This window comes from Crassostrea angulata, chromosome 10 (genome assembly GCF_025612915.1).
Source record: "Crassostrea angulata isolate pt1a10 chromosome 10, ASM2561291v2, whole genome shotgun sequence".
Lineage (NCBI taxonomy): Eukaryota > Metazoa > Mollusca > Bivalvia > Ostreida > Ostreidae > Magallana > Magallana angulata.
In genome coordinates this window covers 44,077,771-44,104,094 of record NC_069120.1, presented here as the reverse complement: position 1 = coordinate 44,104,094, position 26,324 = coordinate 44,077,771, and the positions used below count along the sequence as shown (strand labels likewise).

The 26,324-nt window shown below is 34.1% G+C and overlaps 3 protein-coding genes across 5 annotated transcripts; 1 reads left to right on the top strand and 2 right to left on the bottom strand.

Annotated features, from left to right (window-relative positions):
* Positions 1-1,539: 1,539 nt before the first annotated feature.
* On the bottom strand, positions 1,540-3,627 carry LOC128167363 (uncharacterized). The gene is made up of 2 exons (XM_052833043.1): positions 3,470-3,627; positions 1,540-2,685 (listed from the first exon to the last, which is right to left on the bottom strand). Exon 2 carries the CDS (start codon positions 2,683-2,685, stop codon positions 1,768-1,770), a length of 918 nt encoding a protein of 305 aa, XP_052689003.1. The 5' UTR covers positions 3,470-3,627; the 3' UTR covers positions 1,540-1,767.
* Positions 3,628-4,525: 898 nt separating this feature from the next.
* LOC128165657 (putative 3-methyladenine DNA glycosylase) lies at positions 4,526-8,123 on the top strand. Of its 3 annotated transcripts, none has more exons than XM_052830404.1 (3): positions 4,526-4,607; positions 5,458-5,889; positions 7,217-8,123. In XM_052830404.1, exons 2-3 carry the CDS (start codon positions 5,475-5,477, stop codon positions 7,573-7,575), a joined length of 774 nt encoding a protein of 257 aa, XP_052686364.1. In that variant the 5' UTR covers positions 4,526-4,607; positions 5,458-5,474; the 3' UTR covers positions 7,576-8,123. The 3 variants fall into 3 exon arrangements, with proteins under 3 accessions (XP_052686364.1, XP_052686365.1, XP_052686363.1); XM_052830405.1 differs by lacking the exon at positions 4,526-4,607 and adding an exon at positions 4,613-4,695; XM_052830403.1 differs by lacking the exon at positions 4,526-4,607 and adding an exon at positions 4,708-5,366.
* Positions 8,008-26,296, bottom strand: LOC128165658 (GATOR complex protein NPRL3-like). The gene is made up of 28 exons (XM_052830407.1): positions 26,107-26,296; positions 25,765-25,853; positions 24,486-24,557; positions 24,121-24,210; positions 23,673-23,733; positions 23,246-23,336; positions 22,724-22,796; positions 22,349-22,439; positions 21,819-21,916; positions 21,559-21,635; positions 21,239-21,327; positions 20,066-20,124; positions 19,322-19,375; positions 19,030-19,104; positions 15,838-15,994; positions 15,546-15,600; positions 14,883-14,924; positions 14,534-14,711; positions 14,101-14,254; positions 12,896-12,971; positions 12,545-12,659; positions 12,287-12,321; positions 11,988-12,144; positions 11,294-11,400; positions 10,911-11,037; positions 10,323-10,509; positions 9,851-10,052; positions 8,008-9,443 (listed from the first exon to the last, which is right to left on the bottom strand). The coding sequence occupies exons 1-28, from the start codon at positions 26,168-26,170 to the stop codon at positions 9,269-9,271; spliced, it is 2,850 nt and encodes a 949-aa protein (XP_052686367.1). The 5' UTR covers positions 26,171-26,296; the 3' UTR covers positions 8,008-9,268.
* Positions 26,297-26,324: the final 28 nt, after the last annotated feature.

Below are 26,324 nucleotides of genomic sequence, written 5' to 3'. Positions count from 1 at the left end.
TATTTTCCGCTTCAAGATACGGCCTAGAAAGGAAATATGCACTTTTTTAACAATGACTTTGAAGGTCAAGTTCATGACACACCCTCGAGTCATAAGCAATCTTTAGGTGAATTAGGAACATCCAGTGTTTCTCCGTAAGAAGGGAATAGAACGGGCACAAATTTTACACTTTTCCTTCCAGTGACCTTGAACTTGCCCAAATGACCCTGGGTAAAAATCATGTCACACCCTTAGGTCATAAGGAATCTTCAAATTTTTTTCAAGAGAAAGATGAAGACCAAACACAATCTTCGCACCCTCATAAGTAATCTGTGTAAACATGAACTTCAAATGTTTCGATTTCTGTAAGATATGGACTGGACACGATTGTACAGACAAACGTATAAAAAAGCGTATATTGCTCCAACCCAGGTTATGCGGGTATAACTTGGGTAGTCATTGAGTTCATTCCTTATAATTTAATTTTCTGTTATTTACTTTTCAAACCGTGTCCGTTTCCTTTTAAAATGATATAATTCTGTTCAAATTTCAAACGTAACGTCAAGCAGAATAGTACTTTTTTGACGTTGGTGCATTTTGATGTGTCTTGTGACGTGCAAACCAGGTTATACAAATTATCTAAATTTTTCTATCCAATCAAATGCCGCGTTACAGAATTAAATTATTCATTTTTTATGTTCATTTTCTGTTTGTAAATAATGCATTAACCTGTGTATTTAATGCGAGTACTTTTTTGTGTCTAGAAATAAGGGCCTAAAATTTAATAATTTCATCACAACCACACTTCATAGCAATGACAGATGCAAGTTCACACAGGCAAGACCTTCACAGCGAAATACTTTAAACTGTAGAAAGGTCAGCGGCTTATAAGGATACAACAGTAAAAGAGAATTATGGCCGACAATACCGGTACCTTTTCACAGATCATGTTCAGCTTTAACTCATTTCACATCGATTAAATCTATGATCGTCTCATTCTCAATAAGGGTTATTAAGTCCCATGCTTAAATGTGCTCCACCACAGTAAAATTTGGGCTGAATAATACACATCCCTAGAAGTTTGCTTCAATGCCCAATTACAAGCATGCATAAAATCCATGTCAACACTTTGTATGTTACATCTATTAGTCATTCTAGTATCTGTAAATGCAAAAGGGCTTGTAATTAAAGTTGTTTCCTTTTTAATTTACTACATACTGCAAGTCATTTCTATTCCACGATGCTAAAATTTTAATTTCAGGCTATAGAGAAAAACTCATTTTAAAATCACTGGACTCTTATCCTGCAGTAAATAAAACTATTCATGCTGAGTTTATTTTTGTGGAAAAATTGAAAATAGTGAAAAGAAAAGCAAATTAAAACCATAAATTATCTACAGTGTATATACTAGATAATTTCCTGTACTACAGTGATTGGTACAGTCGGAGAATAAGCTACTATTTTTAAACAGAGATGGATACTTCATCCAGCATCCTTCTAAGATGCTATCTTTTAAGCTAAATATGCAATGCATACTCAAACCAGTACAAAAAATATATATTCTTTATGTTGTTGTCTAATAACTTATTTTATTAACAATGCATTTCCAGGTTTACTGATGTTAACATGAAGTAATGAAATGTGTCAACACAACAATACTGAATAGAACATGTATTACTCTCAAGACACTCTTTTGCAAAATTGTGTTAATTGACAGAACAGTCTTTGTTGTTCAACCAGGTAAAAATATATCACTCATTGAAAATTTCACTAAAACAGTCACAATATCTACTTCTCGTTGCCTAAACGCCAGGCAATATAGAGGGCTTGGAATTTGTCGAATCCAGCGAGCACACCAGCGCCGGCTACACCTCTTAGAATGTTGGCTCCAGCTCCCTTCATCAAGCTCATGAATCCCTCGTTCTTGATAATGACCATAGCGCAATCCAATGATCCCTTGTATTTGACAGCCTCACCGGATGTCATCATCATACGTCTCCTGATTGTATCGATGGGGTAGGAGACCAGCCCAGCGCTAATTGTGACCACGTATCCAAGAGCAAATGATAACAAGACACTAGCATTGTCTCCTAGGAGAATTGGTCGTAAAGTGTCATAAAAGCCGAAGTAGCAACCTCTGTAGACAATGATTCCTACGCAGGAGATGACAAAACCTCTGTATAATCCAGCAACTCCATCAGATGCAATGGTCTTTCTGTATACATCAACCATTCCGTTGAACTGACGTTCTCCGCCACCTTTTCCAGCTGCCTTGGCATCATTAGCCAGACGGGTTCTGCAGTAGTCGAGGGAGTAGACGAAGCAGAGGGACATGGCTCCAGCAAGACCTCCTGATCCAATGTTTTTGGCAAATCCCAACATGTAGCTGTCTTGTTTAGAGGCCTTGAAGATCTGCTTGATCTTGTCCTTGAAGGCAAAGTTAAGAGCCTGAGTTGGGAAATATCGGATACAGTTGGCCATGTTTCCTCTCCAGAATGGAAGAAATCCTTCAGTTTTGTAGGTACGGACTGTGCAGTCAATGACACCCTTGTATGGCTCACTCAAACGACCAGCCTTGAGCATTTCATCTTGATTCTGAACCAAAAGCTTGATTCTTTCAATAGGTGCAGCTGCAGTTTTGGAAATGATGGCAGCAGCTCCACTAAGAGCGAAGTTTTCTGCGAAGGAAAGCTTTTTAGAAGACATCTGTAAAGAGAAAACGAAAAAAAAATATCATTAGAATGATATTAAAAGTTCAGTATAGTGGTTTAATACTGACCTCTTAGTCCTTGAGATTTTAAATCCAGGGTCTGGGTGTACATTTAAACTACATGCAAAATCTGTTGCACAGCTGTCAAACTAAGGGGGTGGGTCAAACCTGACCAAAATTTCTGATTTCAAAGAACAAATAGAAATACAGTCTCATAACTATCTATGTACAATAAATGATCTCTTATAAAAATATTTTAGATCTTTCATCAAGCATAAAACAAGTTTCAGAGTTATATAGTAATCACTCCTTTCACACGTCTTATTTTCAGTCATGTAGAAAGTATTTTTCTGAATTTAAAAGGAATCAGCAGCTGTGTCATGTAGGAGGTCATAAGTTAAATTAACTTCTTGTTTTCTATCTGAATTAGTTAAAGTTTCAACATAGATTTTATGTTTGAAGGTCACAAGATCACTATGATCTTGAAAGTTAAATTCGAGTCCCTTGTACTGAAAACTTGCAAAATTAGAACGTTTAACGGGTCAATCTGTCAATACTCAAAACAATATGCTATCCCAGCGTAATTATCAAAAACTAAACAAGCTATCACAATGGACTTCAGATCACTCACCCAATGACTTGGATGTTTTTAACCACTGACTGGAAGATTTTGTTTAAAAATTAATATTTACTCCTCGACTTGTTAACAAAATAAGGTTGCAATGTGCAGATTAAAATAACTATTCAACGAACAGACAAACTTTCAATTGATAAACTAACCTCTAATCAAGTATGGCAGTCTACTTTGGTACAGTGAGTGACCCAACCGGCTCCTTGAGCTGTATGGTGTACGAAAAGAAAGGGCATGGGAAACCACGTGACGTCAATCGGATGCCCGTATAATTACTCAAATGCGCATGTTCAATTCTAAAATTGGGCACCATAAGGGATATTTAAAGCCAGAGCAGCTATCGTCTTATTTTTTTTTAAACATTAGATCTTCCGTCAAAACCAATTTTCTGCTTAATACCTTATAACTTATTTATGACAGTCATTTGCTACAGTACATGCAATCGTCATCGTCTAAGGTTATAAAACCTTTCGCTTTCGAGTGGTGCGAGTTACGTACATATGTATACGTATGTGCGCGCTTTTCAGTCGACTACGACCCTATATTAAAGTCACATTTTTACAAACCAATTCCTAAAGTATGATTATTTAAAATGCGTGCAATCTTACCTTTTGATTGGAAAATATATTTCTATAGAAACTCGTGCGATATCGATTTCATACACGTCATAGAAGAGATTTCGAATGTGACAGTCGCGCGGGATGAGGAGGGTTTTTTTTAAGAAGAGAAAGACATATATAGCATTTATTTATGTCTCTGATCTCATCAAAATTGTAAATTCAATGCAGTGCCATACACTGTGCAGCACAGGACATTGACCATGCATGTTGATGGCCTTTTAATTTTCTCTTTTTAAAATGAATGTCATCTCTTCATATTTTGTTCCTTAAAATAATTATCTATAGAAGCAGTGACGTATAAACTATATAACCTTCTATAAAAATACATAACAGTTATGCAGCACATTTGGGAAATTTTTAATAAAAATACACATACCTGTGAAAGAAGTGCATTTGCCGAAATTCGATGAAAAGGAAAATAACCAAGATGTTAGAAGAGAGTCGGTAGGCATAATATCGGTAAACCAAACACCAGTAATGGCTATAATGTAGTATACGTCTAAATGCTACAAAACCTTGATTGATATTCCGTGAGCAAGGGAATTACAAAAAAAAAGTTTCACGGTTGTATGTGCGCAAATACATTGTACTGTTGTATATCCCGCAAGTAGCCTCTTTGACATGTCGTAGCTGGTCCAATTGGATTTGTCGATTGAATGACTGGATGGTAACTTTTACTTTCACTTTGTTTTTTAATTGCTTGGTTGGCAACTTTTCTTTAGAGATATATAATTTTTTGATTTCGGTTGTATTATGTATGTAAGATTATAAACACAGACGTAATATTATAGTACATGTGCTGTAGTTTTTTCATATCTCATTGTAGACAGAGTAGATTTTTGCTCTCTTATATGCTTTTAGTCCGAGATTCCTCCGATTTTATTCCATCTAAATGATATATTAATTGTCATGTAGAAGCTTCTCAAAATTAAGTAAGGTTGTTTGCGCAAAATGTCAAAAGACATGAGCATTTTTACAAGATGTGTGACAGGGTAACCTTGGCATGCGACTCTGATGCGTGAACCCCCTTCTCTAAAACTGATTCTCCCCTTTGTCCTTAGCAACATAATTTTTCTTATCCCACTTTTATATGACAAGAGGGGAACAATTTTGTATTTAGCCCTTATTCCAATTTCATATTAAAAATTCTTTTGAGCTGTATTTTGCTATTTTGTTCTGTTCTCTTTATAGAGACAAACATGTATATTCTTACATACATTTGCACTTCAGTTGACTGTAAATATTGAGCATGCTAACATTCAAATTACTATTACTTACAATTACAAACATAGGCATTACTCTTAATTAATCTAGTGTGTCAAAGACAAATTCTCTATTGTTGCCAGGTATCAAGTACCATGCAGTTTTCGCCATTATTTTATGTGTTGATATTGCAATCCAGCAGGGAGTAATGGTTATTGTCAAGGTCTTGCACCAGTATATAAGTGATAACATATATTTCTAAATTAGATATAAAAGATTCAAATTTTAGAACTATTTTTTTTTTCATTTTACAGAAACTTTTATTTTTGTTATGAATTCAAAGAGGAAAAGGAAACCGGAAATCAGTGATGGAAAGCAATCCTCAGCTCAAAGTCCTTCGGCAAAAGTTTTGAAAGTAGAATCAGAAGCAAGAAAAAGCTTGTCCTCTGATAATCTTACCAAAGGAATGAAATCGAGGCTAGTAAAAAGTTTTTACAAGCAGGACTGCAAGAGTCTTGCCAAAGCATTACTTGGCAAGGTTTTGGTACGCTACTGCAAAGACACGGGGGAGAGACTAAGTGGTCTTATTGTGGAGACAGAGGCATACCTAGGGGGAGAGGACAAAGGAGCCCACTCCTTTAATGGTAAAAGGACTAACAAAAATGAGGCCATGTTTATGGAACCAGGGACATGTTATGTTTACAATATCTATGGCATGTACTGCTGTATGAATATATCCAGTGAAGGTAAATGAACCATATACACATGTAATATTGTATTGGCAGATATATAAAAAAACATGGTTCCTCTCTTGAGATATAAGTGATATTTGGGTGAGGGTAAGAAAACATGACAGAGGGTGAAGTTTGCCGTTCATCAGAAGTTGTATCCAATTTGATGAATTTGTCTTTCCTAATTTTAAGAGCCTGCCAGAGCCGTGTGGGACAATTACACAGAGCTTTTCAACCCTAGTCCACAGGGGCATCTTAATACAAATATTGACTGGGGTGGAGGGCGACATTGATTATATAAGCCCACGAGGGACGAAATATTGCCCGACACAAAGTGGAGGCCAATATTTTCATCCCCAAGGGGCTAATATAATCTATTTTGCCCGAAAACACAAGCAACTTTTGCTTTGTTTCATGAAGAAAAAACCAAAATTTAAGAAAGTACCTGATTGATAACAGATCTCTGTAATCTTCTCAGCTCAACATAGAATCAATTTTGTGCAAAGTTCATTTCCAAAATATCCTCGGCATCAAATGGTTACTGGTGATATTCTGACACCCATAAGAATTAAGTTATAGATGTACTTCAAAGTAATTCGCAAATCCTTAAATCTGTTATGATAGCAAACCGTTGCATTGCATGTCTGTTGTTTACTTGCCTTGACTAATTGCCTATTATGACGTCACCTTGTTTAGGAGTCGCTAAGAGTTATTTACATCACCATTTATGAATGAACAAATCAGGAGCAATTAATTGAAATAAAGGGAATATTCTCTAGATATCATTCCTAGTCAGTCAATATTAAAAAAAATTGACTGGTCAATATTTTCCAGACGAGCTAATATTACAATTATTGATTAATTGTCTATATTATAGAGTTAAATAGTGAGAATATACTTCTGAATATAACAAATATAGATAATACATTATTAATATATTATTTATATATATATATGTCATAGAGAGCAGAGCGGTTAAGATGCCCTTGTGTCTAGCCCAAATATTGCTATTAAATGTACAAATGTATGTTTAAACACTTAATATGTATTTCGTTCATCCTGCAACAAAATATTGTAAACATTTGCAGAAAAGATTCAAAACTGAAAAAAGAGTATTAATTTAAAGACAAAGAAAAAGAGTTTCAAACAAGTATTTTTCATGAATACAGATGCCTCTTTTGAGTTACCATGATATACTTGTACAACTTCGTTTGCTGCAATTTTTAAAGTTGTGTTCAGTATTACAAAGAAATTTTACCCAGATTCTACTCATTCTGGCATTTGCATCAATTATTTCCAAGGCAAAAACTGACTCAATGAAATATTTTTTCCCCACTAACAGGTGAGGGAGCTGCTGTTCTGCTGCGTGGGATAGACCCAGTGGATGGAATAGACCACATGCAGAAAATAAGATCACAGAAGACCCTGAAGGAGAAGGACCTGTGTAATGGTCCCTCAAAGCTCTGTCAGGCTCTGAAAATTAGCAAAGACAAATTCAACAAAGTGGACATGACGTCTTCTGATGAAATTTGGCTGGAGGATGGCGAAGATTTACCAGGGACAAATATTGTGACAGGTGCCAGGATTAATATTGACTATGCTGAGGAATGGGCGCAGAAGCCACTGCGATTTTACATCCTAGGAAATAAAAGTGTGAGCAAAAGAGACAAAGCTGCTGAAGACAGCCTATCAAGGGTTTGATGAGAAAGTAGTTTTATAGTACATGTATCTAGTCTTTTATTACTAGAGCTACCTCTTACGGTCTTCTGAGAAATTAAGGTTGTATAAATATTAGTACAATTGTTTATAATTTACATTTTTTATTAGAAATATTTTCATTTCTTTATGTTCTCTGATGTTTGAAGAAATACGAATGAAAAGCACCTTGTTAAGCATTTTACATTTTTGTGCAGTCTATCAAATTACAACCTTTGATAAACTTGATGTTATTACAGGGTATACACAATACAAACAATGACCATTTCAGGCAATAACTTAGTACACTTAAATGCTATATTACCATTTCACTGGAATGGCATTGCATGTTTATTTATGCGAGTTGAAAATGAAATTGTCAATTTCAATACTTCTGAACATTATGAAAATGTTATAAAAAAACAGTGAATGCTAGAAGAGTTTGCTAATAATGTTTATTAACACTTTGCCATTAGAGATAAGATATACCAAACTTGTTCCATTTTGATTTGTGACAAGTCAAAAAAAACTTCTGGTATTAAAAATGAAAAATTGTTGGCACTTCAAAGATTTATTGCACATAGATCTGTTCTCTCACATTAAGCTCCACAAAGCATGGGCCATATTTCACATAATGTCCTAACCAAAGTAGCTACAGGTAACTACCTCCACTGTATTTAAAACTATCTAATACACCCCCCCCCCTTCCTTCCTTCCTCCCCCCCCCCCCCCAAATACTGTATACAGGGAAATATTCTACCGTTTTATTTTTGCGTATTACAACCTAGTCTGGGCATACAGTAGCCCTTCTTTGACCCAAGAAGTTGCATTATTATTTGAACTTAAAAATTCTATGTAGCATTTTTGCATCCTTTTAACTTTCACAAATTATAAAATCAGAAAATGTTTAGAATATATTTTCATGAAAAATTGGATCCTCCTTCATCCCAAATCTTTCAGTGATCACCAAGAGTGAATAAACTTACAATTCCTTCAAAATAGCTTGCTTACATAGCAAATTCATATATTGTTGAATCAAATTTTCCTATAATTTTTTTAAAATATAGTTGCATGTTTTACCAGCATATATATTTTGGTACAGAGTAGGAATTTGAAATATCAATCAAGAGAATAAAAATTGTTTCAACAACTTGCTATCATTCAATTTAACATTATAAGGTAACTTATTCAGTTACAGATTCACTAATCATTCCCCTGAATAAATTTAGAGTTCTGTGAGCATGATCATTTAATAATATGAACTACTTTTTGAGTTGAGAATATCAATAAAATGAGTCAACTCTGCATTCATACACAGCTTAAAGTAATTTTTGCACATTTAAGTACATTCAAGTACTGAAAGAAAATCAATACAATGTACCAGTACATGTATTTGAATCCAAACACAACCCTGATTAAAACACCACATCCACGATGAGGATCATCCAAAAGGTACTATTACACCAGGTACCACAGCTGTACAGGAAGCCATACAATTCTCCCTATCTCGATTGGAATGAGTTGAATGATTGAACCCTTGTTTGAATCGATCAGATCTGATGATTCCGTTCATCCATGACTTGCAGACAAGTCTTGTGATCAGCCAGCTATTCACGCAAGATACTGAATGTTTGGGATTCACAGAGAGATACCAGCATCATTAATTTCTCCGAGTGGTGAGGAATGGATTGACCCGGCCCTAGGTGTTTTGGTGGTGATCCATATGAGTAAAAGAAGTGGCCGGGTCCTCATACTGACAAGTGATTAATACTGATCGGAACTTGTCCAGGAGGGCCATAAGATCAGATCGGTGGAGATTCTCATAGTACATGATTTCCTCCAAATGGTGGTCACCTCGAAAGTACGGGAAAAGTCTGAAATTCAAATCATGTTGAAAAGTTAATTGTTATGTACACACTGTACAAAACTACATACATCGCAAAACAATATTGTTGATAGTCTTATTACAAAAGTAAATTTAGATTATAAAGATATAGAGACACTATAGATATTTAAATAAACGTGAAGAATTAATATTCGGGTGAAATAACAAACCACATCTTACAGATTTTAAATAAAAATTTGCAACATAATTTTCCCTTCTTCCATAATCATTGTAGTAAAATAAAGCACATAGAAATAATACAGTTTATCAAAATCATTTAAAATGTAAAGAACCCAAAATCATTAAGTTCATATATTGGCTTAAAATTCATTGCAGCACCCAAAAAATACAGATGCACAGTAAGTTTAGGTAATAGTGTACAAGCCAGTGGTTCACCTGGTAAAGAGCTTCAGGTCCTCCAGCGTCCTCGCAGCGGGAATGTCCAGGATACAGTCCCTCTCCTCTTTGGACAGGTTGTACAGCTCCTCATGGAGAGACAGGAACCGGTCCTCAGAGGCCAGCGAGCCGTCCGAGGACGGGGACTTTGAGAACTGACTGGTCCCCTGGTAACTCAGCGCTAAACTCTCGTCACTGTTCACTGAAACACACAAGTCTCTCAAGTTTAAAAGTTTATATTTTGTATGAGAATATGTGTCATTTTGAAACATAAAACTACCTGTACCCCAATCAAACTAAAATTTGACTTTTCACCTACACTTTAATCTATTCTATTGTTGTTCATAAAAAAATGTCAAAAGGAACAACAGATGAAGGAAAAGACAGATGAATGGTTTTATTTTAATCAATTACAAAATGGTGCTTTAATTCCAGAAACAGTACAGAACTGCTTATTGCTTAAACAACTCACCTGACGCAATATCTGATACCGACACACACTCCTCCTCTGGTACAATGGGCATGCCCGATGACCTACACATTTCCTCTGACATTTTCTTCATTCTGCGAGAGGCAGGGGGACAGAAAATAACATAGGTGTGCAGCTGAATCAACAGTTGATGCTGCAGCATCCACAACACAATTTTAACTTTCTGGTCCTAAAAGGAATGAGGGGAAAACAGTTATACAACCGAAGTAAAAACACAAATCAGTTTTACTTTATATCCCGCTTTAAATTAATATGTACTAGTACATGTGCACACAGAAATTATCAGCAATACAAAATCAACATACATTTTCTAGCACTTTATACTTTATTTGCTTCACTGAAATAAGACATTTACTAATGGAATACTCAAGTTCCAAAGTTGTTTTTTATTTCAAAATGTTTTAATTAGTTTAATAATATTATCTACATTCAAAGTGGCTTTTGTGCCAGTACCGGTATATCTTTAAAGAGGCCCATTATACAATTCATGGTCATGGTGTGTTTTTTTTTTTTGGCTTTGATTAATGTTACTAAGAGATGTACAAGCTAGACTACACATGCTGGATTTACCTGTTGTTTGATAGGATTCAGCACATCCTTGGATTCCCTAAGTTTGACAGGGTATGAGAACTCTGCCAGCTGACCACAAAGAGACAAGTTGAACAACTTCTTAAATTGTTCAGAGAGGTCTGAATTCCTGTAGAAAGAAAAGAATGTACAATACACAGTGGTCTCCTTTGATACTGTGTCAGAGGCTCACTATCACTGATCAATCGGATTAAAATCAGCTACCGCTCTCAAACATCTGAATCAATTAGTTTTAAATTGAGAAAAAAAAATGTACTGGTACTATATTAAAATAAAAAATATTTAATGTGTCGGTCAACAGTCATTTAACATTTATGCAATTTGTGCACTAGCCATGGGTGTCAAGTGAGGGTATATGTACTTACGTATAGGTGTTGGCTACAGGGGAGAGAACATACACATTGGTCTCACACAAAGGGTAGATGATGGTTGCCTTTCCCCAGTACACAAGATGACCAACAATATGGAAAACCTTCAAAAAGAGAAATATTGCTATGTTTTTTTTTTCCTTCAAAGACTCCTTGACTGAATATTGTAGATCAGAAAAACATGTTTTAATTTTACAATATTCATAGTTTGAATTATTTCTGAGAAATCTAAACAATTTTATGCATCCAAAAATCATTTTACCTTAATAAGTAAATGTATTGCATTTGAATATTTAGTTTTATTAAAATCGAACTAATTGATAAGTACTACACCAAAGGTTACAGGGTGTTTTAGCTGTGACATAGTGAGTTTTACCAGTGATATGGTGAGTATTACCTTGAATGGGATCAGATTTTTCATGAAACAGAATGAGTTTTACATGTGATGGGATAAGATTTTTCCAGTAAAAATGATTTTTATGTGATATGGTTTTTATGTGATTTTTATGTGATACGGTTTTTATGTGATAAGGTGTGTTTTACCTGTGGCAGGATGAGTTTTAACCTGTGGCAGGATGAGTTTTTACCTGTGACAGGATGACTTTTTACCTGTGACGGCGAGTTTTTACCCGTGACAGGGTGTGTATTACCCGTGACAGGATAAATTTACCTATGACAGGGTAAGTTTTACCTGTGACAAGGTGAGATCTGCCTCCTGGGAGAGCACCTGTAGACTTTGCTGTGGACTACACACAGTGATCAGACGACTGAGGGCGGGGCTACAGTCCATGGGTAGTGAGTCTTGTAACACTTGTTTCTCCTCCAACAACAGGACTCCATGATAAGGCCTGTACAACAATCAATAGGGGTGTACATAATCAATGTACTGACTAAAACATAAGTATGATCATGCCAATAGCAAAATTGAACATTACATATGGTTGATATCAATTGCATAAACCTTAAGCTTCAATGATTAAAGATGCCTACCTCAGACACTCTAAACATTTCTGTATTATTTCTGGCTGCAATAGATAAACAAACAGAATATTCATTGATCAAGGAGTATTAATTTTAATAAAAAACTAACTGCACTGAAATGTTAAAAAATGTTTTCCTTTCTATCGATTAAATAAAACAGTGGTGCTTCTGTATCTTATAGCAAGTACCAGACAATGCCTTTTCATAAACAAATCATTATGATTGAAAATTGTGCTTTTCTAATAGGATCTGAAATAGAATCCTGACCTCTATTTTCAAAACAGCTGATGAGTCTGGTATCTGGTGGATTTTGTGAGGCAAACAAAACCAAATCTCAATCCATTTATTGATGAATAGATGAACTAGTCCTGTTCTACCCAGGCTGAAAATATCAGAATCTCAAATAAAAGAGAAACCAAAAGGATTGACAAAAATCAAACCTTTTAAAATTAAATATATTGTGTTATGTGTAAAGGATAATAAAGATATGTCTTGACCAAGCCATTGATTCTTTTTTGCTACAAGTGTGTATTTTTCATTTCATTTTGAATACATGTAACAAATTTCTTTTTTTCATTTCTATAAATAACTGCAACAAAAATGTACAATTGGACTTACTCCTCAAAGATTGTTTGTAAACAACTGGCAAGAGTACATTTCTGAAGAATTGCTGCATATGGAGACTCCACAGAATCTGAAAAATATAAAGTGTTTTCATAAAGCAAGGATATGGTAGCAAAGTTTCAACATTCTAACAAGTCCTTGCTAAAGCTATAGGACGGTAAAGCACAGATTAAGCCCCCCAAAACTTAAAATTTAATTCCTCAGGCACCACCACAACAAGTCCAATGCTGATTAACTTTATTGCCACATTGAAAAGGAAAATAACTCAATTTTTCAATTCTAACTTAAAATATGAATCAAAGTACAGCAAATCTCGAATAAAACAAACATGGATAGAGCGAATTTACAGCTTTAACAAATTCTTATTCATGTCCTGGCATAATTCTTAAATATTTACATCTACCAAGCATAATTTCCTCTATTTCTAATGGAAACTTATAGTTAATTCATAGCTCTATAGAAACAGCCAGATTGAAACCTACACGCCCTATTTATCGATTGGTCGAAATCTATAGCGGCTGAAGGTGACAGGACTGAAATTGACACGCCCTGTTTATCGATTGGTCTGAACCTACAGCAACCTTATTAAAATCCAGGACTGCACGAAATAATCATGACGATGCCAGACTCAAAGTCTCACAGGAGACGATTTGGCTGTTTCTTTTAGCTAACGTAATTTTGTACATTAACAGTAATTTAGTGAATTTTACTAACTTTTCATAATCAGTTTATTAATTAGTTAAAGAAAGATGTTAATATAAACAATAAAATGCTTTCTTTGATGATTCATGCGGGTTATGAAGGTAGAGATCATTGCAGGAAAAATTTACATAACCCGCGTTAGTGGGTTATGTATTTTTCCTGCAATGTTGCTACCTTCATAACCTGAATGAATCTCCAAAGAAAGCGTTTTATTGTTTAAATAAACCCATAGAAAGTTGCCGTATATAAAAACATAGCTATAACAAATTTACAGCTAAATTAAAGTAATTTTGAAGACCCCCACTGGCAAAATTTTAATTTATTTTATCATTTAATAACAATTTTTTTTAAAAATGCCTGCCACATTTTATTTAGCTTGAGAAACTAAAGATCATTTTTCTAAAGCCTTAACTGCTGGTAATCATTTATTTAGTCAAGGGAGACAACCACGATCAAACAAATCTAGTTCTGAACCCTAAAGTGACATGTGCCCTCACCTTCTGGCATGGCTGCCACCTCGTCGTGGACGGCCAGCATGATTTTGGCCTGGGAGGACAAGTACTGACACCTCTCCTCCTCGTGATGGATGGCCACTGTGATCTGTTTAACTAGGTCGGTGTAACACTGGATTACAGAGGACGTCACATTGGCCTGAAAGTTAAACAAATACCCATACACAAGTTAACACAACAATGATAGATACATTCCTGGCATATTTCAACTACATGAGCAATTAAGTCAACAACTCATCAAAATGCAAGTGATATTTACTGTTCCAAGATGTCAACAAAATGTTTGTTTACAATAGGAAAATAAAGCAGATTTAAAGAAGAGAGTTGTTAATAAACAGAAACGTATGCAAAAATTACCTTGTATAAAATAAACATCGCAAGAAAGCATAGTGAAGTGTGTAAAATATTTGACACAAACCCTGAGAACAAATGTAATGTTGAATGAGATGATCTGATGAGCACCTGGCTTGGATTTACTGGGGTCCAAAGACATTGGGTAGCCAACAAAGCGAACATCGTCAATCTTCAGATCAAAAGGCTTTCGACAGAGGTCTTGCTTAACTGCCAATATGTTGGCCAATATGCTGTCTGAAAACCTGCATATATAATTTTTTTTATCTACATGATTGCAATAGAAACTTAAGACTCAGATTAACTTAAAAGTCAGCAAGTAAGTTCAAAACAAAAACTGGATAAGTAACATAACAGTTAAATTAAATATATACCAGTAGATTCCTTGCATCACAAGAAAAATAATTGACACTTACCCAACTAATGTGTTATCTCTGATGCAAGATGTCACAGGTTCTCTGTATAATTTAAACAACAAAATATAAGGATCACATTATCATACAGAAATCACAAGGAGACATGATTATCAGATAAATCTATCTGATGCTGAACAGAAACTTTTTTTTACCATTCCTTATTTACCGGCCGGTATATTAAACTATAAAAATAGTCATTTTCATACTAAATGCTCTCCTTTGCATTATTACTTGATTTATCAAAAACTGATGATTGACAATAGTTCATCAATCAACAGTTGTCATTGTTTGTTTTAAAACAGTTCAAAACAATAAAAATAATTCAAAACAGATTGAAAATTATTCCAACTCTTATCAAAGACTTTGCAATATCAGGCGTCCTGTGACCAGAAAAATATCTAATATAGGCAGAGATTAGATTTTACTAGATTTTTGGAATGAAGCCTTCAGTGAATCTGTGAATGTATCACTCCAAAGACTTACCTTGCCAATTTTCAAACCAAAATAGGTTAAAATTCAATAAACGTAGTCACAATATTGCTACCTGTCATTTAGGCATTGCAGTTTAGGAGCAGAAATTTTGACAGACACATTTACTCAAATATTCATGTGACATCAGCAAATTCTTTTTCATAAGTAAGTCATATTAATAATTACACATACTTTTTGACATTAATATCCTCTGTTACTTTAACAGCATATGGATTACTCCCTTTGGCTGCAAAAAAAAGCACAGTTCAAAAACTAATCTAAGTCATGACTGCATGCTGCATTTTATGAAAATCAAAATGTAGAACCAAATGCACTACATGTTTACAATGAATCCTAAAACATTTATTTATCGAAAGGGCGTGAATCTAATAATCAGCTGACAGTGTCAAAATAAATATAACGAAAAAGACACAGCGTGTGATGACGAGGAGTGCCCAATATATGACAACAGAATAATACATACATTTCTCGAACACTCCGTGGTTAGTTGGCTCCGTACTGGGATAGCGGAAAAGCAATCTGTCCCCCCGAGTTCCCGAGGTTACGACAACTATAGCGAGGGGATCAGTATTCATTTCAACAAAATCTTGAAAATCACAAGTCAACCCGTCTGCTCTCTCCTAATTATTTTACCTTCCTACACAAGAGAGTTCCAACACTTGATATGACTAAATACACAAATAGTCTTACACGTGAAAAAAAACCTTTAAAATTGCTTATTATCGCGTAATTATTTCAGTAAAAACTATTTATAAAATTAATCCTTAGTTTTAAACTTAGATTTAAATGTGTTTTTTTTTATTGTTCTTTGCTTTTTTTTAAAACAGAAAATTCATCCTTTTCTTCTTGGTGGATCCAAAGGATGTACATATGTTAAATATTGTTTTCTACTATTGTAATGTTGATGGAATATGATTTAAAATTATTGCACATTGAAACTAAAGCTAAGATAGAAATTACAGGTACTATCAATATTGGATGGGTTAATTGTAATGTCATTTATTTACCTTATGGGCTAACTATTGTGTCCCATAATAGATGATGTATTTATTTTGTTTATAATAAATTACCTGTACAAGCGCCATAATTTTCATATACAGGGTAAACGACTGTAGCTAATTGTAGAACTGCTAAATACAGTAAAATCAAAAGAAGACATACACAGTTATGTTTAAACAAGAGGCCAATTGGCCTAAACCTGAGTAGCATATAACCCATACACGAACTTGTCGAGGAGTCTCATAAATGCATTTAATTAATTAGGTATCATTCTGGAGTAGAATAATTATAAATTTGTAATGACGACCACCTCTCTTCCTGAAATCTTTCAAAAAGAACTGTGAAACCTATAATTTTGGCGAAAAACTTAAAGACCTGGTATACAAAATCATGAATTCAGTTTTCCTTTCAGGTGTGTGGGAGAAAAGAAGATAATTTTTTAACATTACTTGAGTTAACACCTATACATCCATTTTCGCCCTCAGCCCTAGAGTCAAAACCCATACTCCAGGGGACATGAAAATTTCAGTAGAGGACTTCCTGGTAAACATAATTATAAGCCAGTTTTTTTATACAGATGTGTGAGAATAGAGAAGAAATTTTTTAAACATTATATGCATTAACACTATATTGCCATATTGATCCCCACCCCTCATGTCCTGAACCCCTGACCCAGGGGCCATGGATTTCACAATTTAGGTAGAGGAGTTGGTGGACATCATAACCATGTATTCAAAATATATATGGTAGTAGAGAAGAAGATTTTCTAAGATTCAATACATTTTTACTATATGGCCATATTGGCCCCACCCTAGAGCCCGAACCCCTAACCCAGGGGTCATGAATTTCACAATTTTTGGTAGAGGGCCTCTTGGCCATCATAACCAGGCATTTAGTTTTTAACTAATATATATGGGAGTAGAGAAGAAGATTTTCTAAGATTTAATACATTTTTACTATATGGCCATATTGGCCCCACCCTAGAGCCCGAAACCCTGACACAGGGGTCATGAATTTCACAATTTTGATAGAGGGCTGAATGTACATCATAATTATGCATTTAGTGTTTAACAAATATATATGGGAGTAGATAAGAAGATTTTCTAAGATTTAATACATTTTAACTATATGGCCATATAGGTCCCATCCTAGAGCCTGAACCCCTGACCCAGAGGTAATGAATTTCACAATTTAGGCAGAGGGCTTCATGTACATTATAATCATGCATTTAGTTTGACACAAATATATATGGGAGTAGAGAAGAAGATTTTCTAAGATTTAATACATTTTAAATATATGGCCATATTGGCCCCGCCCTAGAGCCTGAACCTCTGCCTCAGGGGTCATGAATTTCACAATTTAGGTAGAGGGCTGAATGTACATCATAATCATGCATTTAGTTTTTAACAAATATCTATGGTAGTAGGGAAGAAGATTTTCCAAGATTTTGTACATTTTTACTATATGGCCATATAGGCCCCACCTTAAAATCATTATCCCTGACCCAAGGGCCATGAATATCACAATTTTGGTAGAGGGCTTCATGGACATCAAAATTATGCAACCAGTTTTTTCCTCACATGTGTTGGAGTAGAGAAGATTTTTGAAAATTTAGCTTCTTTTTTTTTTGCATATTTGGCCCCACATGTGGTGCCCCGGGGGCGGTAGAGCTATGAATTTCACAATTTAGATTCCTCTTACCATAGAGATGCCTCACAACAAAAATGGTAACAATCAACCTTTTAGTTTTTAAGAAGTTAAAAATGTAAAATTGTTAACGCACGACGTATGACGACGGACAAAAACGGATAGCAATAAGTCACCCGCGTTTACTCAGGTGACCTAAAAAGGGGTATTTATTTTGTTAATTAATTTTTGTCTATTTCTTTTATCTTACTTTATTTCTAGAATGAAAACCTTTAATCTGAGTCTCGATCTGAATGACCTAACTGTAACTGATGTATATTATATATACAATAAAATATGTTCAAACCAACCAACTGATGACCATTCTGCTCCTCCATGTTAATATGCGAGAGTCATAGATTCACTGTGCACAGTAAAAAGGGTAAAGAAAGGAATAAATGTATTCATAGGATGCACTGATTATACTTATTTTTTGCAATAAGAATTAATTCACTGAAAAAAACCCCCAATGAAAACCTGTATACATGAATATAAATACCGGTACTTGTAATTTTTGTTCAATAAACATTTCTTGAAGGAAAAAAAACCCCAATGAAAATCTGTCAAAAAAGACATTTAATATCAATTATCATAAATACATGTAAATCAATCTCTTAGCAATATTTTTCTTGTGAAGTCTATTTTAAATGAAAAACCAAATGTTTAAAATACGCATTTACCTTTGTTGAACGTTAAGCAATTAAACAAAGTTTGTAAATCAATGGAAAGTGAGCTCAAGAGAATCAAGATCAGCAACCATACATGTACAATGTATCATAATAGACAATCATATTCAACAATTCAAAGTCATTTTATTTAGCAATGTATATACATGTAATCACTTGTGTGTTGATTTGTAGGTGTTGTACATTACTCTATAGAGAGTTCCCGATTTTCATACAATATCACAATTGTTCTCCGTCCACCACAGAAACAAATAAAAATCCATGCAGAGTGTCTATTTCTTCACAATTTGTATGACATCATCATGGTTCATCAAGTGTTGTAGCCCTATCCTCTGGGGGCTGTATTTGACACTAGTTCCCTGTAAAATCAAATAAGATTCTAATTAATAATTTATGAGGCCCATGGGCCAAGTTGCTCACCTGAGCAACAACAGTCATAGCTCTAATGAAATCAATGCAGGGTTCATAACTTTTCATAACATATTAATAGTCTTAAATATGTTCATCAAAAAATATAAGAATTTGGACTTTGGCTTTGGAGAGCAATAAAAAATGAACATCATAAATAATCCCTACCCAAACTAATCCATATTTGAAGTTGTCCACCATTGTTCTGTGTATAACATGGCACTAAAATAAAAGAGACAATACCACTGAAATCTTCAATGCATTTAACTTTATTTCAGTCTTTTTTCATTTAATTCATCAAGAAAAAGTTAGTGCATAAATAGGTACAGTACAGAGCAAAAGTCAAGTGTTTATTTAAGCATTGAATGCTTATTTTTGGATGTTGTCAGGCCAATAACACACCAAGCGGTGCAGACAAATTGAATACAACACTTTAGCACAGCATGATACTATGTCTGCACAGCTTGGTGTGTTATAGGACCAACGACATCCAAAACTAAGCATTTAATGCTTATATTCATAGTGACATCTATTTGTATATAAAATATATGTGTATCGTCGCTGTAAAGCCATATATGCTTTTAGTCAGGGATATAAAACAAACATGGAATAGCCATATTAACATGTTATGTAGTTAGCCTCCGTGACTAAAATTATAGTGACAGAACAAGTAGATATGATTTAATGATTATTTTTCATAAGTACATATCAAATTGATTATGTAAGATCAAACATTTTATTTCATCTTAAATTAGTAGATACTCAAAACACTTGATGACATTTATATTTGTGCTCATGGCGCATGAATTAGCTAAATATGTATTCAAAGGAAATTGAATGTCGCAGATTTCTGATGCAAACATACATGTAAGGGGGAAATATAAACTGAATGTAAATATTGTTGTAACTTACCACATGTTCAGCTGTGCATCCTCTTCTTAAAATTAAACCATCTTCAAAATCTGGCTTTGCTGCAAAAATAGATCAAAATAATTATACAGCAAATATTTTTATCTCAATTAATAAACCCCTTCTTCTGTATTAAAGTCAAGCATATTGATTCAGACTAGATAGTTCAAGAGATGAAGATAACATAAGTCAAACTGGATAGTTCCAGGATAACAAATTACAGATTGGATAGTTGATTGGATGAGGATTACATAAGACAGATTGGACAGATCATTGGATGAGGATTACATATTACAGATTAAATAGTTGATTGGATGAGGATTACATATTACAGATTGGATAGTTGATTGGATGAGAATTGCATATTACAGATTGGATAGTTGATTGGATGGGGATAACATAAGACAGACCGGATACTTCATTGGATGAGGATATTATAAGACAGATTGGATAGTTCATTGGATGAGGATAACATAAGACAGATTGAATAGTTCATTGGATGAGGATAACAAAAGACAGATTGGATAGTTCATTGGATGAGAATAAAATATTAAAGATTGGATAATTCATTTTATGAGGATAACATAAGGTAGATTGGATAGTCCATTGGATGAGGATAATATAAGATATATTGGATAATGTGGAATCATTTTTATTCATGGGGGTCAATCATTGTGGGTAGCAAAAATTTTCCTGGTTCTTGGACACGTAATTTCGTTGGTAGCAAGTTCTATTTCATACATAAATATTAAACATATGCTTGCATATGTACGTTCGTGGGGAAGTAAATTTGTGAGCAAGGGTTACCACGAAAGCCACGAACATTGGACCCCATGAACAATGAGGAATCCACAATAGTTCACAGGATGAGTATAACATAAGTTAGATTGGACAGATCATTGGATGAAGATAACATAAAACAGATTGGATATTTCATTGGATGAGGATTACATATTTCAGATTGGATAGTTCATTGGATGAGGATTGCATATGATAGATTGGATAGTTCCTTGGATGAGGATTACATACAATAGATTGGATAGTTCATTGGATGAGGATAACATATTGCAAATTGGATAGTTCATTGGATGAGAATATTAAACATAAGACAGATTGGAAAGTTCACTGGATGAGGATACTTGATGGACGTTTGATGAGGATAACATGACAGCTCACCTCCTCGTTTCTTGGTGTAAACTCTCACCAAGGCCAGATATTCCCATACCATCTCCAACAAGTAGTCCAGGTTCAGCCTCATATTGCAACTGTCAGATAAATTAACAATGAATTAAAAATAGATAGCGGGGGAACTATCTAACATGATGATAATGACCCAATACTAGTATTTATTTAAGGACTTTTGACAGTCCACATTTTATTTTGTAATACAATAAACTGACAAGAATCACTAAAAATAACATTAAAGCATTTGATCGATGGGAAGTCAATTAAATGTTCTGTATTAATTCTTTTTTGTATGATAACTTCAAATATACCTGACTACCACAGAGCTGGGTTCTCTAGCTATCCTGTCAATTTCTTCTATTGAGATTTGGTCAATTTTGTTATAAACCTACAAGAGCAAAGTTAATAAGAAAATTTGCTTTTTTTTTTATCAACATAAAGAATATTTACATTTAAAGTAAACTATTAACATATTGACTTCTGTCCAACAGAATTTAGAAATAAAAAACCTGCATGGACATAAAATATTATGTTTCCTCTGAATAATTAATTACCGGTATTTAGTACTTACATATAAACATGGCATGTACACTCTACTACCCAGGATGACATCTACAAATTCATCTGATGTACAATCCTCTCTAAATAGAACCTCTGCATTAAAAATCTCTGTGAGGGAGTTAAGAAATCATCAGAAACTGTGCATGCAATGCAGAAGCACTTTAATAAGCACTGTACAAGTATTTAATTACTATCAGTACAATGTTTAAACATTTTGATTACGTATGCATGTACCAATATAGAGATGTACAGTATCTTCATTTGTTGTCTTTCATTTTTCACTACTTAAACTGAAGTGGAGATCCCTATAACACCAGTACATGTATTTTAAATCAACTTCATGTAGGCCTCAGAGCCAGGCTCAGACAATGCCTGAAACTAAAGTTGATTGCTAAAACAGAAAATAATGTAGCTTATGTACATGAATTATTTATCAATACAAGTTTTGGCACTGTACAAAATATGTAAGTTGAAGAAGGAATGAAAATATATCCTGCTTTCTACAATGATGATATTTGAACAATAAGTCAGCAAGGATACTCCATTCATGTAGAATCAGTTGTACCATCTTCTCATTGCATTTGGTGAGAGGTAGAGTCGAATTGAAAGATATCCCACCACCTTTCTTTTGCTGGAAGAAAGGGAAAGACAATGAATCATTAGATATTTATTTTGCACTGTCATAGTTATAATATATTATATAATAGCAGGAGAGTAGATTACAGGTCGTTATTGCTTTATAATATTTAAGTTTTCATTGCATGCTGTGTTTATATTGAAGTGTAGCTGCAGAACTGTAGCTCTCTGGTAAGAAAATATTCAGATGGACTACCGTCACCCATCCAAATTTTTTCTGACCAAAGAGCTGCAGTTTTGCAGCTCATTAAATTGGTCATAGATTGTTTCATGCCTGACCTTAAAGTAGATGTTGGGTTTCCTCTTATTCAGCCTGATACCAACACTTTCTAACTCAGCAGTCAGCAGTTCCCTGAAAGTAGTGTACATATAGATGAACATACAAGTTTTGAGAGCATTTGATACCTTGTGTGGTACCACACACATTTTTACCAAAATGCAACTGTCAGACATATAGTCAAACTTCGTTATCTCGAACTAGTAGGGACTGTTTAAACACTTCGATATATCCGAGTATTCGAGATATCGAGGGTAAAATATGTGGTTGGGACTTAAAAATCACTTTGACATATCCATTGTATTCGAGATATCAAAGTTCAACTGTATATTATAATTTTCGAATACCAGTAGTTAAAAATAAATGACACCCAGCTAAGCTTAGAAACCTTGTACAAACACAGGAAGTTAACAGTTACTGTGTTACTGATAATAGTTCTTTTACAGTTTAACCAATGATGCATTATACAAGTACATGTAAATGTATATCAAGCTCCTAATCAGATATGCAACTGTTGTCCTTACTTCTGTATTTTGCTCTTGGTGGCATCCAGCATCATCACAACAAGATCCGCTGTTCTTGCCACGGCAATGACCTGTCGACCTCTACCCTTACCTGAAAACATGGGTCATATAGTAACCATCAATATTTTTTACAATGGGTAATCCTGCATGTAAAAATTGACTTTGCAGCATACATAATTCTAAATATAAAAAATCTGAAGAATACACATGATTGATTTAATTTCATCATATTTCATCTAAAGATTTGAGCAACAGGCAAAGCCTATACATGTATTAACCTTACCCAAAAAGTTTGACTTTTGATTATAAAATTGCAATTTAACGGTACATGTATTCATGCTCATCATTTACATCATATTCCTTAAATCTATAATTACCCAGTATTTTATATTACTTTCCATTGGTTACTGTTAACTCTATATCTTACCTTGTGCAGCTCCCTCAATGATTCCAGGTAAATCAAGAAGCTGTATTTTGGCACCATTATACTTGAGTGAAAAAATAAATAGGGAAATTGAGAATGGATATACTACTAACTTGTTGCAATGTCAAAGTTGTTAATGTACCTCTGAGTCAATAACCATGATTGCAGGTCAAGCCTGTTAAATTACATTGATAACAATAAGTAGTAAGTCAAGACTGTTAATTAACACCAATAACACCATAGATGCAGAGGCCATAAATTTACATTGATAACACCATGATTTTAGGTCAGGGTTGTTATTAATTTACCTAAATAACCATGAATTTAGGTCAAGACTATTAAATTACCGGTACTCCCAATAAACCATGAATTAGGTCAAGGCAGTTAATCACCTCAACAACACCATAAATGTAGGTTAATTTACATTAATAACACCAGGGATTTAATTTACCTCAATAACCCCAGGAATGCAGGTCAAGGTTGTGAATTCATATGCAGCACATTCACTTTTGGTTGATGTCAGTGTGCTAAGAAGTGTTGACTGTTGAGGAAATAAAATATTCTCAATGGCAATAAAAATGAAACCATTAGGTTTTTCAAAATAATTACTTATATGTATTAAGAGATATTCTGTTTTACAATATTTGTAAATGTAAAGTGAAATGATTAATTAATAACGTGGGAAAGGACTGTTTATGGATTAGACAATAGGTCAAAGATATTAAATGTTACATATTTGTCTTTTTTTTGACTGTGTATCATGAATTCATACATATTTATTCTGAAATTATTATATCAAATTAAATTGATATGTACCTTTCCAACAGACGGGAATCCTATCAAGGCTACCCTGGCATCTCCTGATTTCATTACATCAAAACCTTCACCCTGGAACAAAAACAGTAGTAAACATCTATTGGTACAAATGTAACAACAACACACCATAAAATGGCAGATCAATGGTCTCTCAGAACTGCAAGGGGTGTGGTGTTGAATCCGGGATGGTTCGCACCTATTCTGTTTCATGCTGAGATGATTTGCACCTCGATGTTTCGCACCTGCCTCGGAGCGAAACATCTCTACTTATATATAAATACTACAGATCTAAAGGTGGGGATAATTTAATTGCATCACTTTTCTGCTTTAAACTTTACATTGCCGCCTCTGCATCCATTCAACTACCATTTTTGTACTACTTATGAATAAAAGCAATGTGTGATATTGTTTGATACATATGTAATTTCCATTCCCATATATTTATTAATTGATAATTATGTCATTGGAGAATGACATACAAATAACTGAAAAATACACACAAAAATAACACACATATACTTCTATATACAGAATCATTACTCCTAATATAATCTGAGATAAATATTCAGACACACTTATTGTGGATCTTGTACATAGTGGTAAAAAAAGAAATTCATAAATTATCTTTTAAAACAACTTGCAAACAATTGTTTGTATAATTAGGTATACTATATATGCAAAAAAATTTTTTTTTTTTGGTGTGTTCTCCGAACGTCTACTTAAGGTTTATTTTTTCAATTAAAGCATTATTGATGTGCCTGCACATGGCACAAATTGATATATTCAATTCAGTAACAGATTAATGTTATGATTAGTAATGCAGTAATACCGTTTTTTTGGGGTTTTTTTTACAGTTGCGCTTCTAAATATAGTATTGTTTACCAGAGAATGTTAAGAAATTGTCATTAAAGATTTAATTGCCAAATTTAGAGGGTGTTGTCTAAGCTATTGGTAATTGATAATTCCTAATGACTTATTGTACCGGTATTACTGCATTACTAATCATACATTAATCGTTAATAATGCTTTAATTGAAAAAAAAATTAAGTATTTTTATTTCATAAATATTTTTGAATATTAACTTAACATTTACATGTTTATGTTTCATAAATCATTTATTATTAAGAATGTATTCGATGTGAAACATTGCGGTGCGAACCATCTCAGCGCGAAACAGAATAGGTGCGAACCATCTCAGCGTGAAACATGTATAGGTGCAAAACATCCCGTACCCGTGGTGTTTGGGGGGGGGGGGGGTAACATCATGTAGATCACATACCTTGCCTGCTGATTTTCCTGTAGGTTCTAACAACTGTTGCCTGTACTTTGCAAGTTTTGCTTTAAGCAACCCCAGATGGTATTCAGTGGCTGTGAGCAAAATTGTTAAAAATTATTTAAGTTACCATCAACCACTGATGCTGAGTTTGCAATCTTGTAATGAGTATCGGATGATGTGAAAGTATTTATTGATTATTAAGCTGTTTTTCAATGTTATCAAAACAGTACTTTAAACTTATATACTCTTGTCAAACATTAATAACAAAAAAAATCGTATTTACTAAATAGATCTTTCATACAACGTGCGTTTCTGGCATATTTACACACGAAATAATGAAATTACCTTTATTTTTCTGTGTTCGGGATATTTCCCTCTCAATTTCGGCAATTTTCTCAAGAATTCCCATGATGTATGGTTAGTTTGGTTTCTTATATTACCGAAATCAAGGTTTATCTGTGTGAACTAAGGCCAGGAGGAAACTACATGGAGGCTGCCATCTTGTTTGAAATCCGGAATAATGCCATTCATCAAGTACTATAAATAGTTTGTAGCCCCTTGAA

Coding starts and splice junctions, on each gene's coding strand:
- LOC128165658 (XM_052830407.1), bottom strand. CDS start 26,170: ATGGGAATTCTTGAGAAAATTGCCGAAATTGAGAGGGAAATATCCCGA. Junction 24,211..24,485: donor GATTCCCGTCTGTTGGAAAG/GTACATATCAAT, acceptor TTTCCTCAACAG/TCAACACTTCTTAGCACACT. Junction 19,105..19,321: donor TCAAATATGGATTAGTTTGG/GTAGGGATTATT, acceptor TTGATTTTACAG/GGAACTAGTGTCAAATACAG.
- LOC128167363 (XM_052833043.1), bottom strand. CDS start 2,685: ATGTCTTCTAAAAAGCTTTCCTTCGCAGAAAACTTCGCTCTTAGTGGA.
- LOC128165657 (XM_052830404.1), top strand. CDS start 5,475: ATGAATTCAAAGAGGAAAAGGAAACCGGAAATCAGTGATGGAAAGCAA. Junction 5,890..7,216: donor TATGAATATATCCAGTGAAG/GTAAATGAACCA, acceptor CCCCACTAACAG/GTGAGGGAGCTGCTGTTCTG.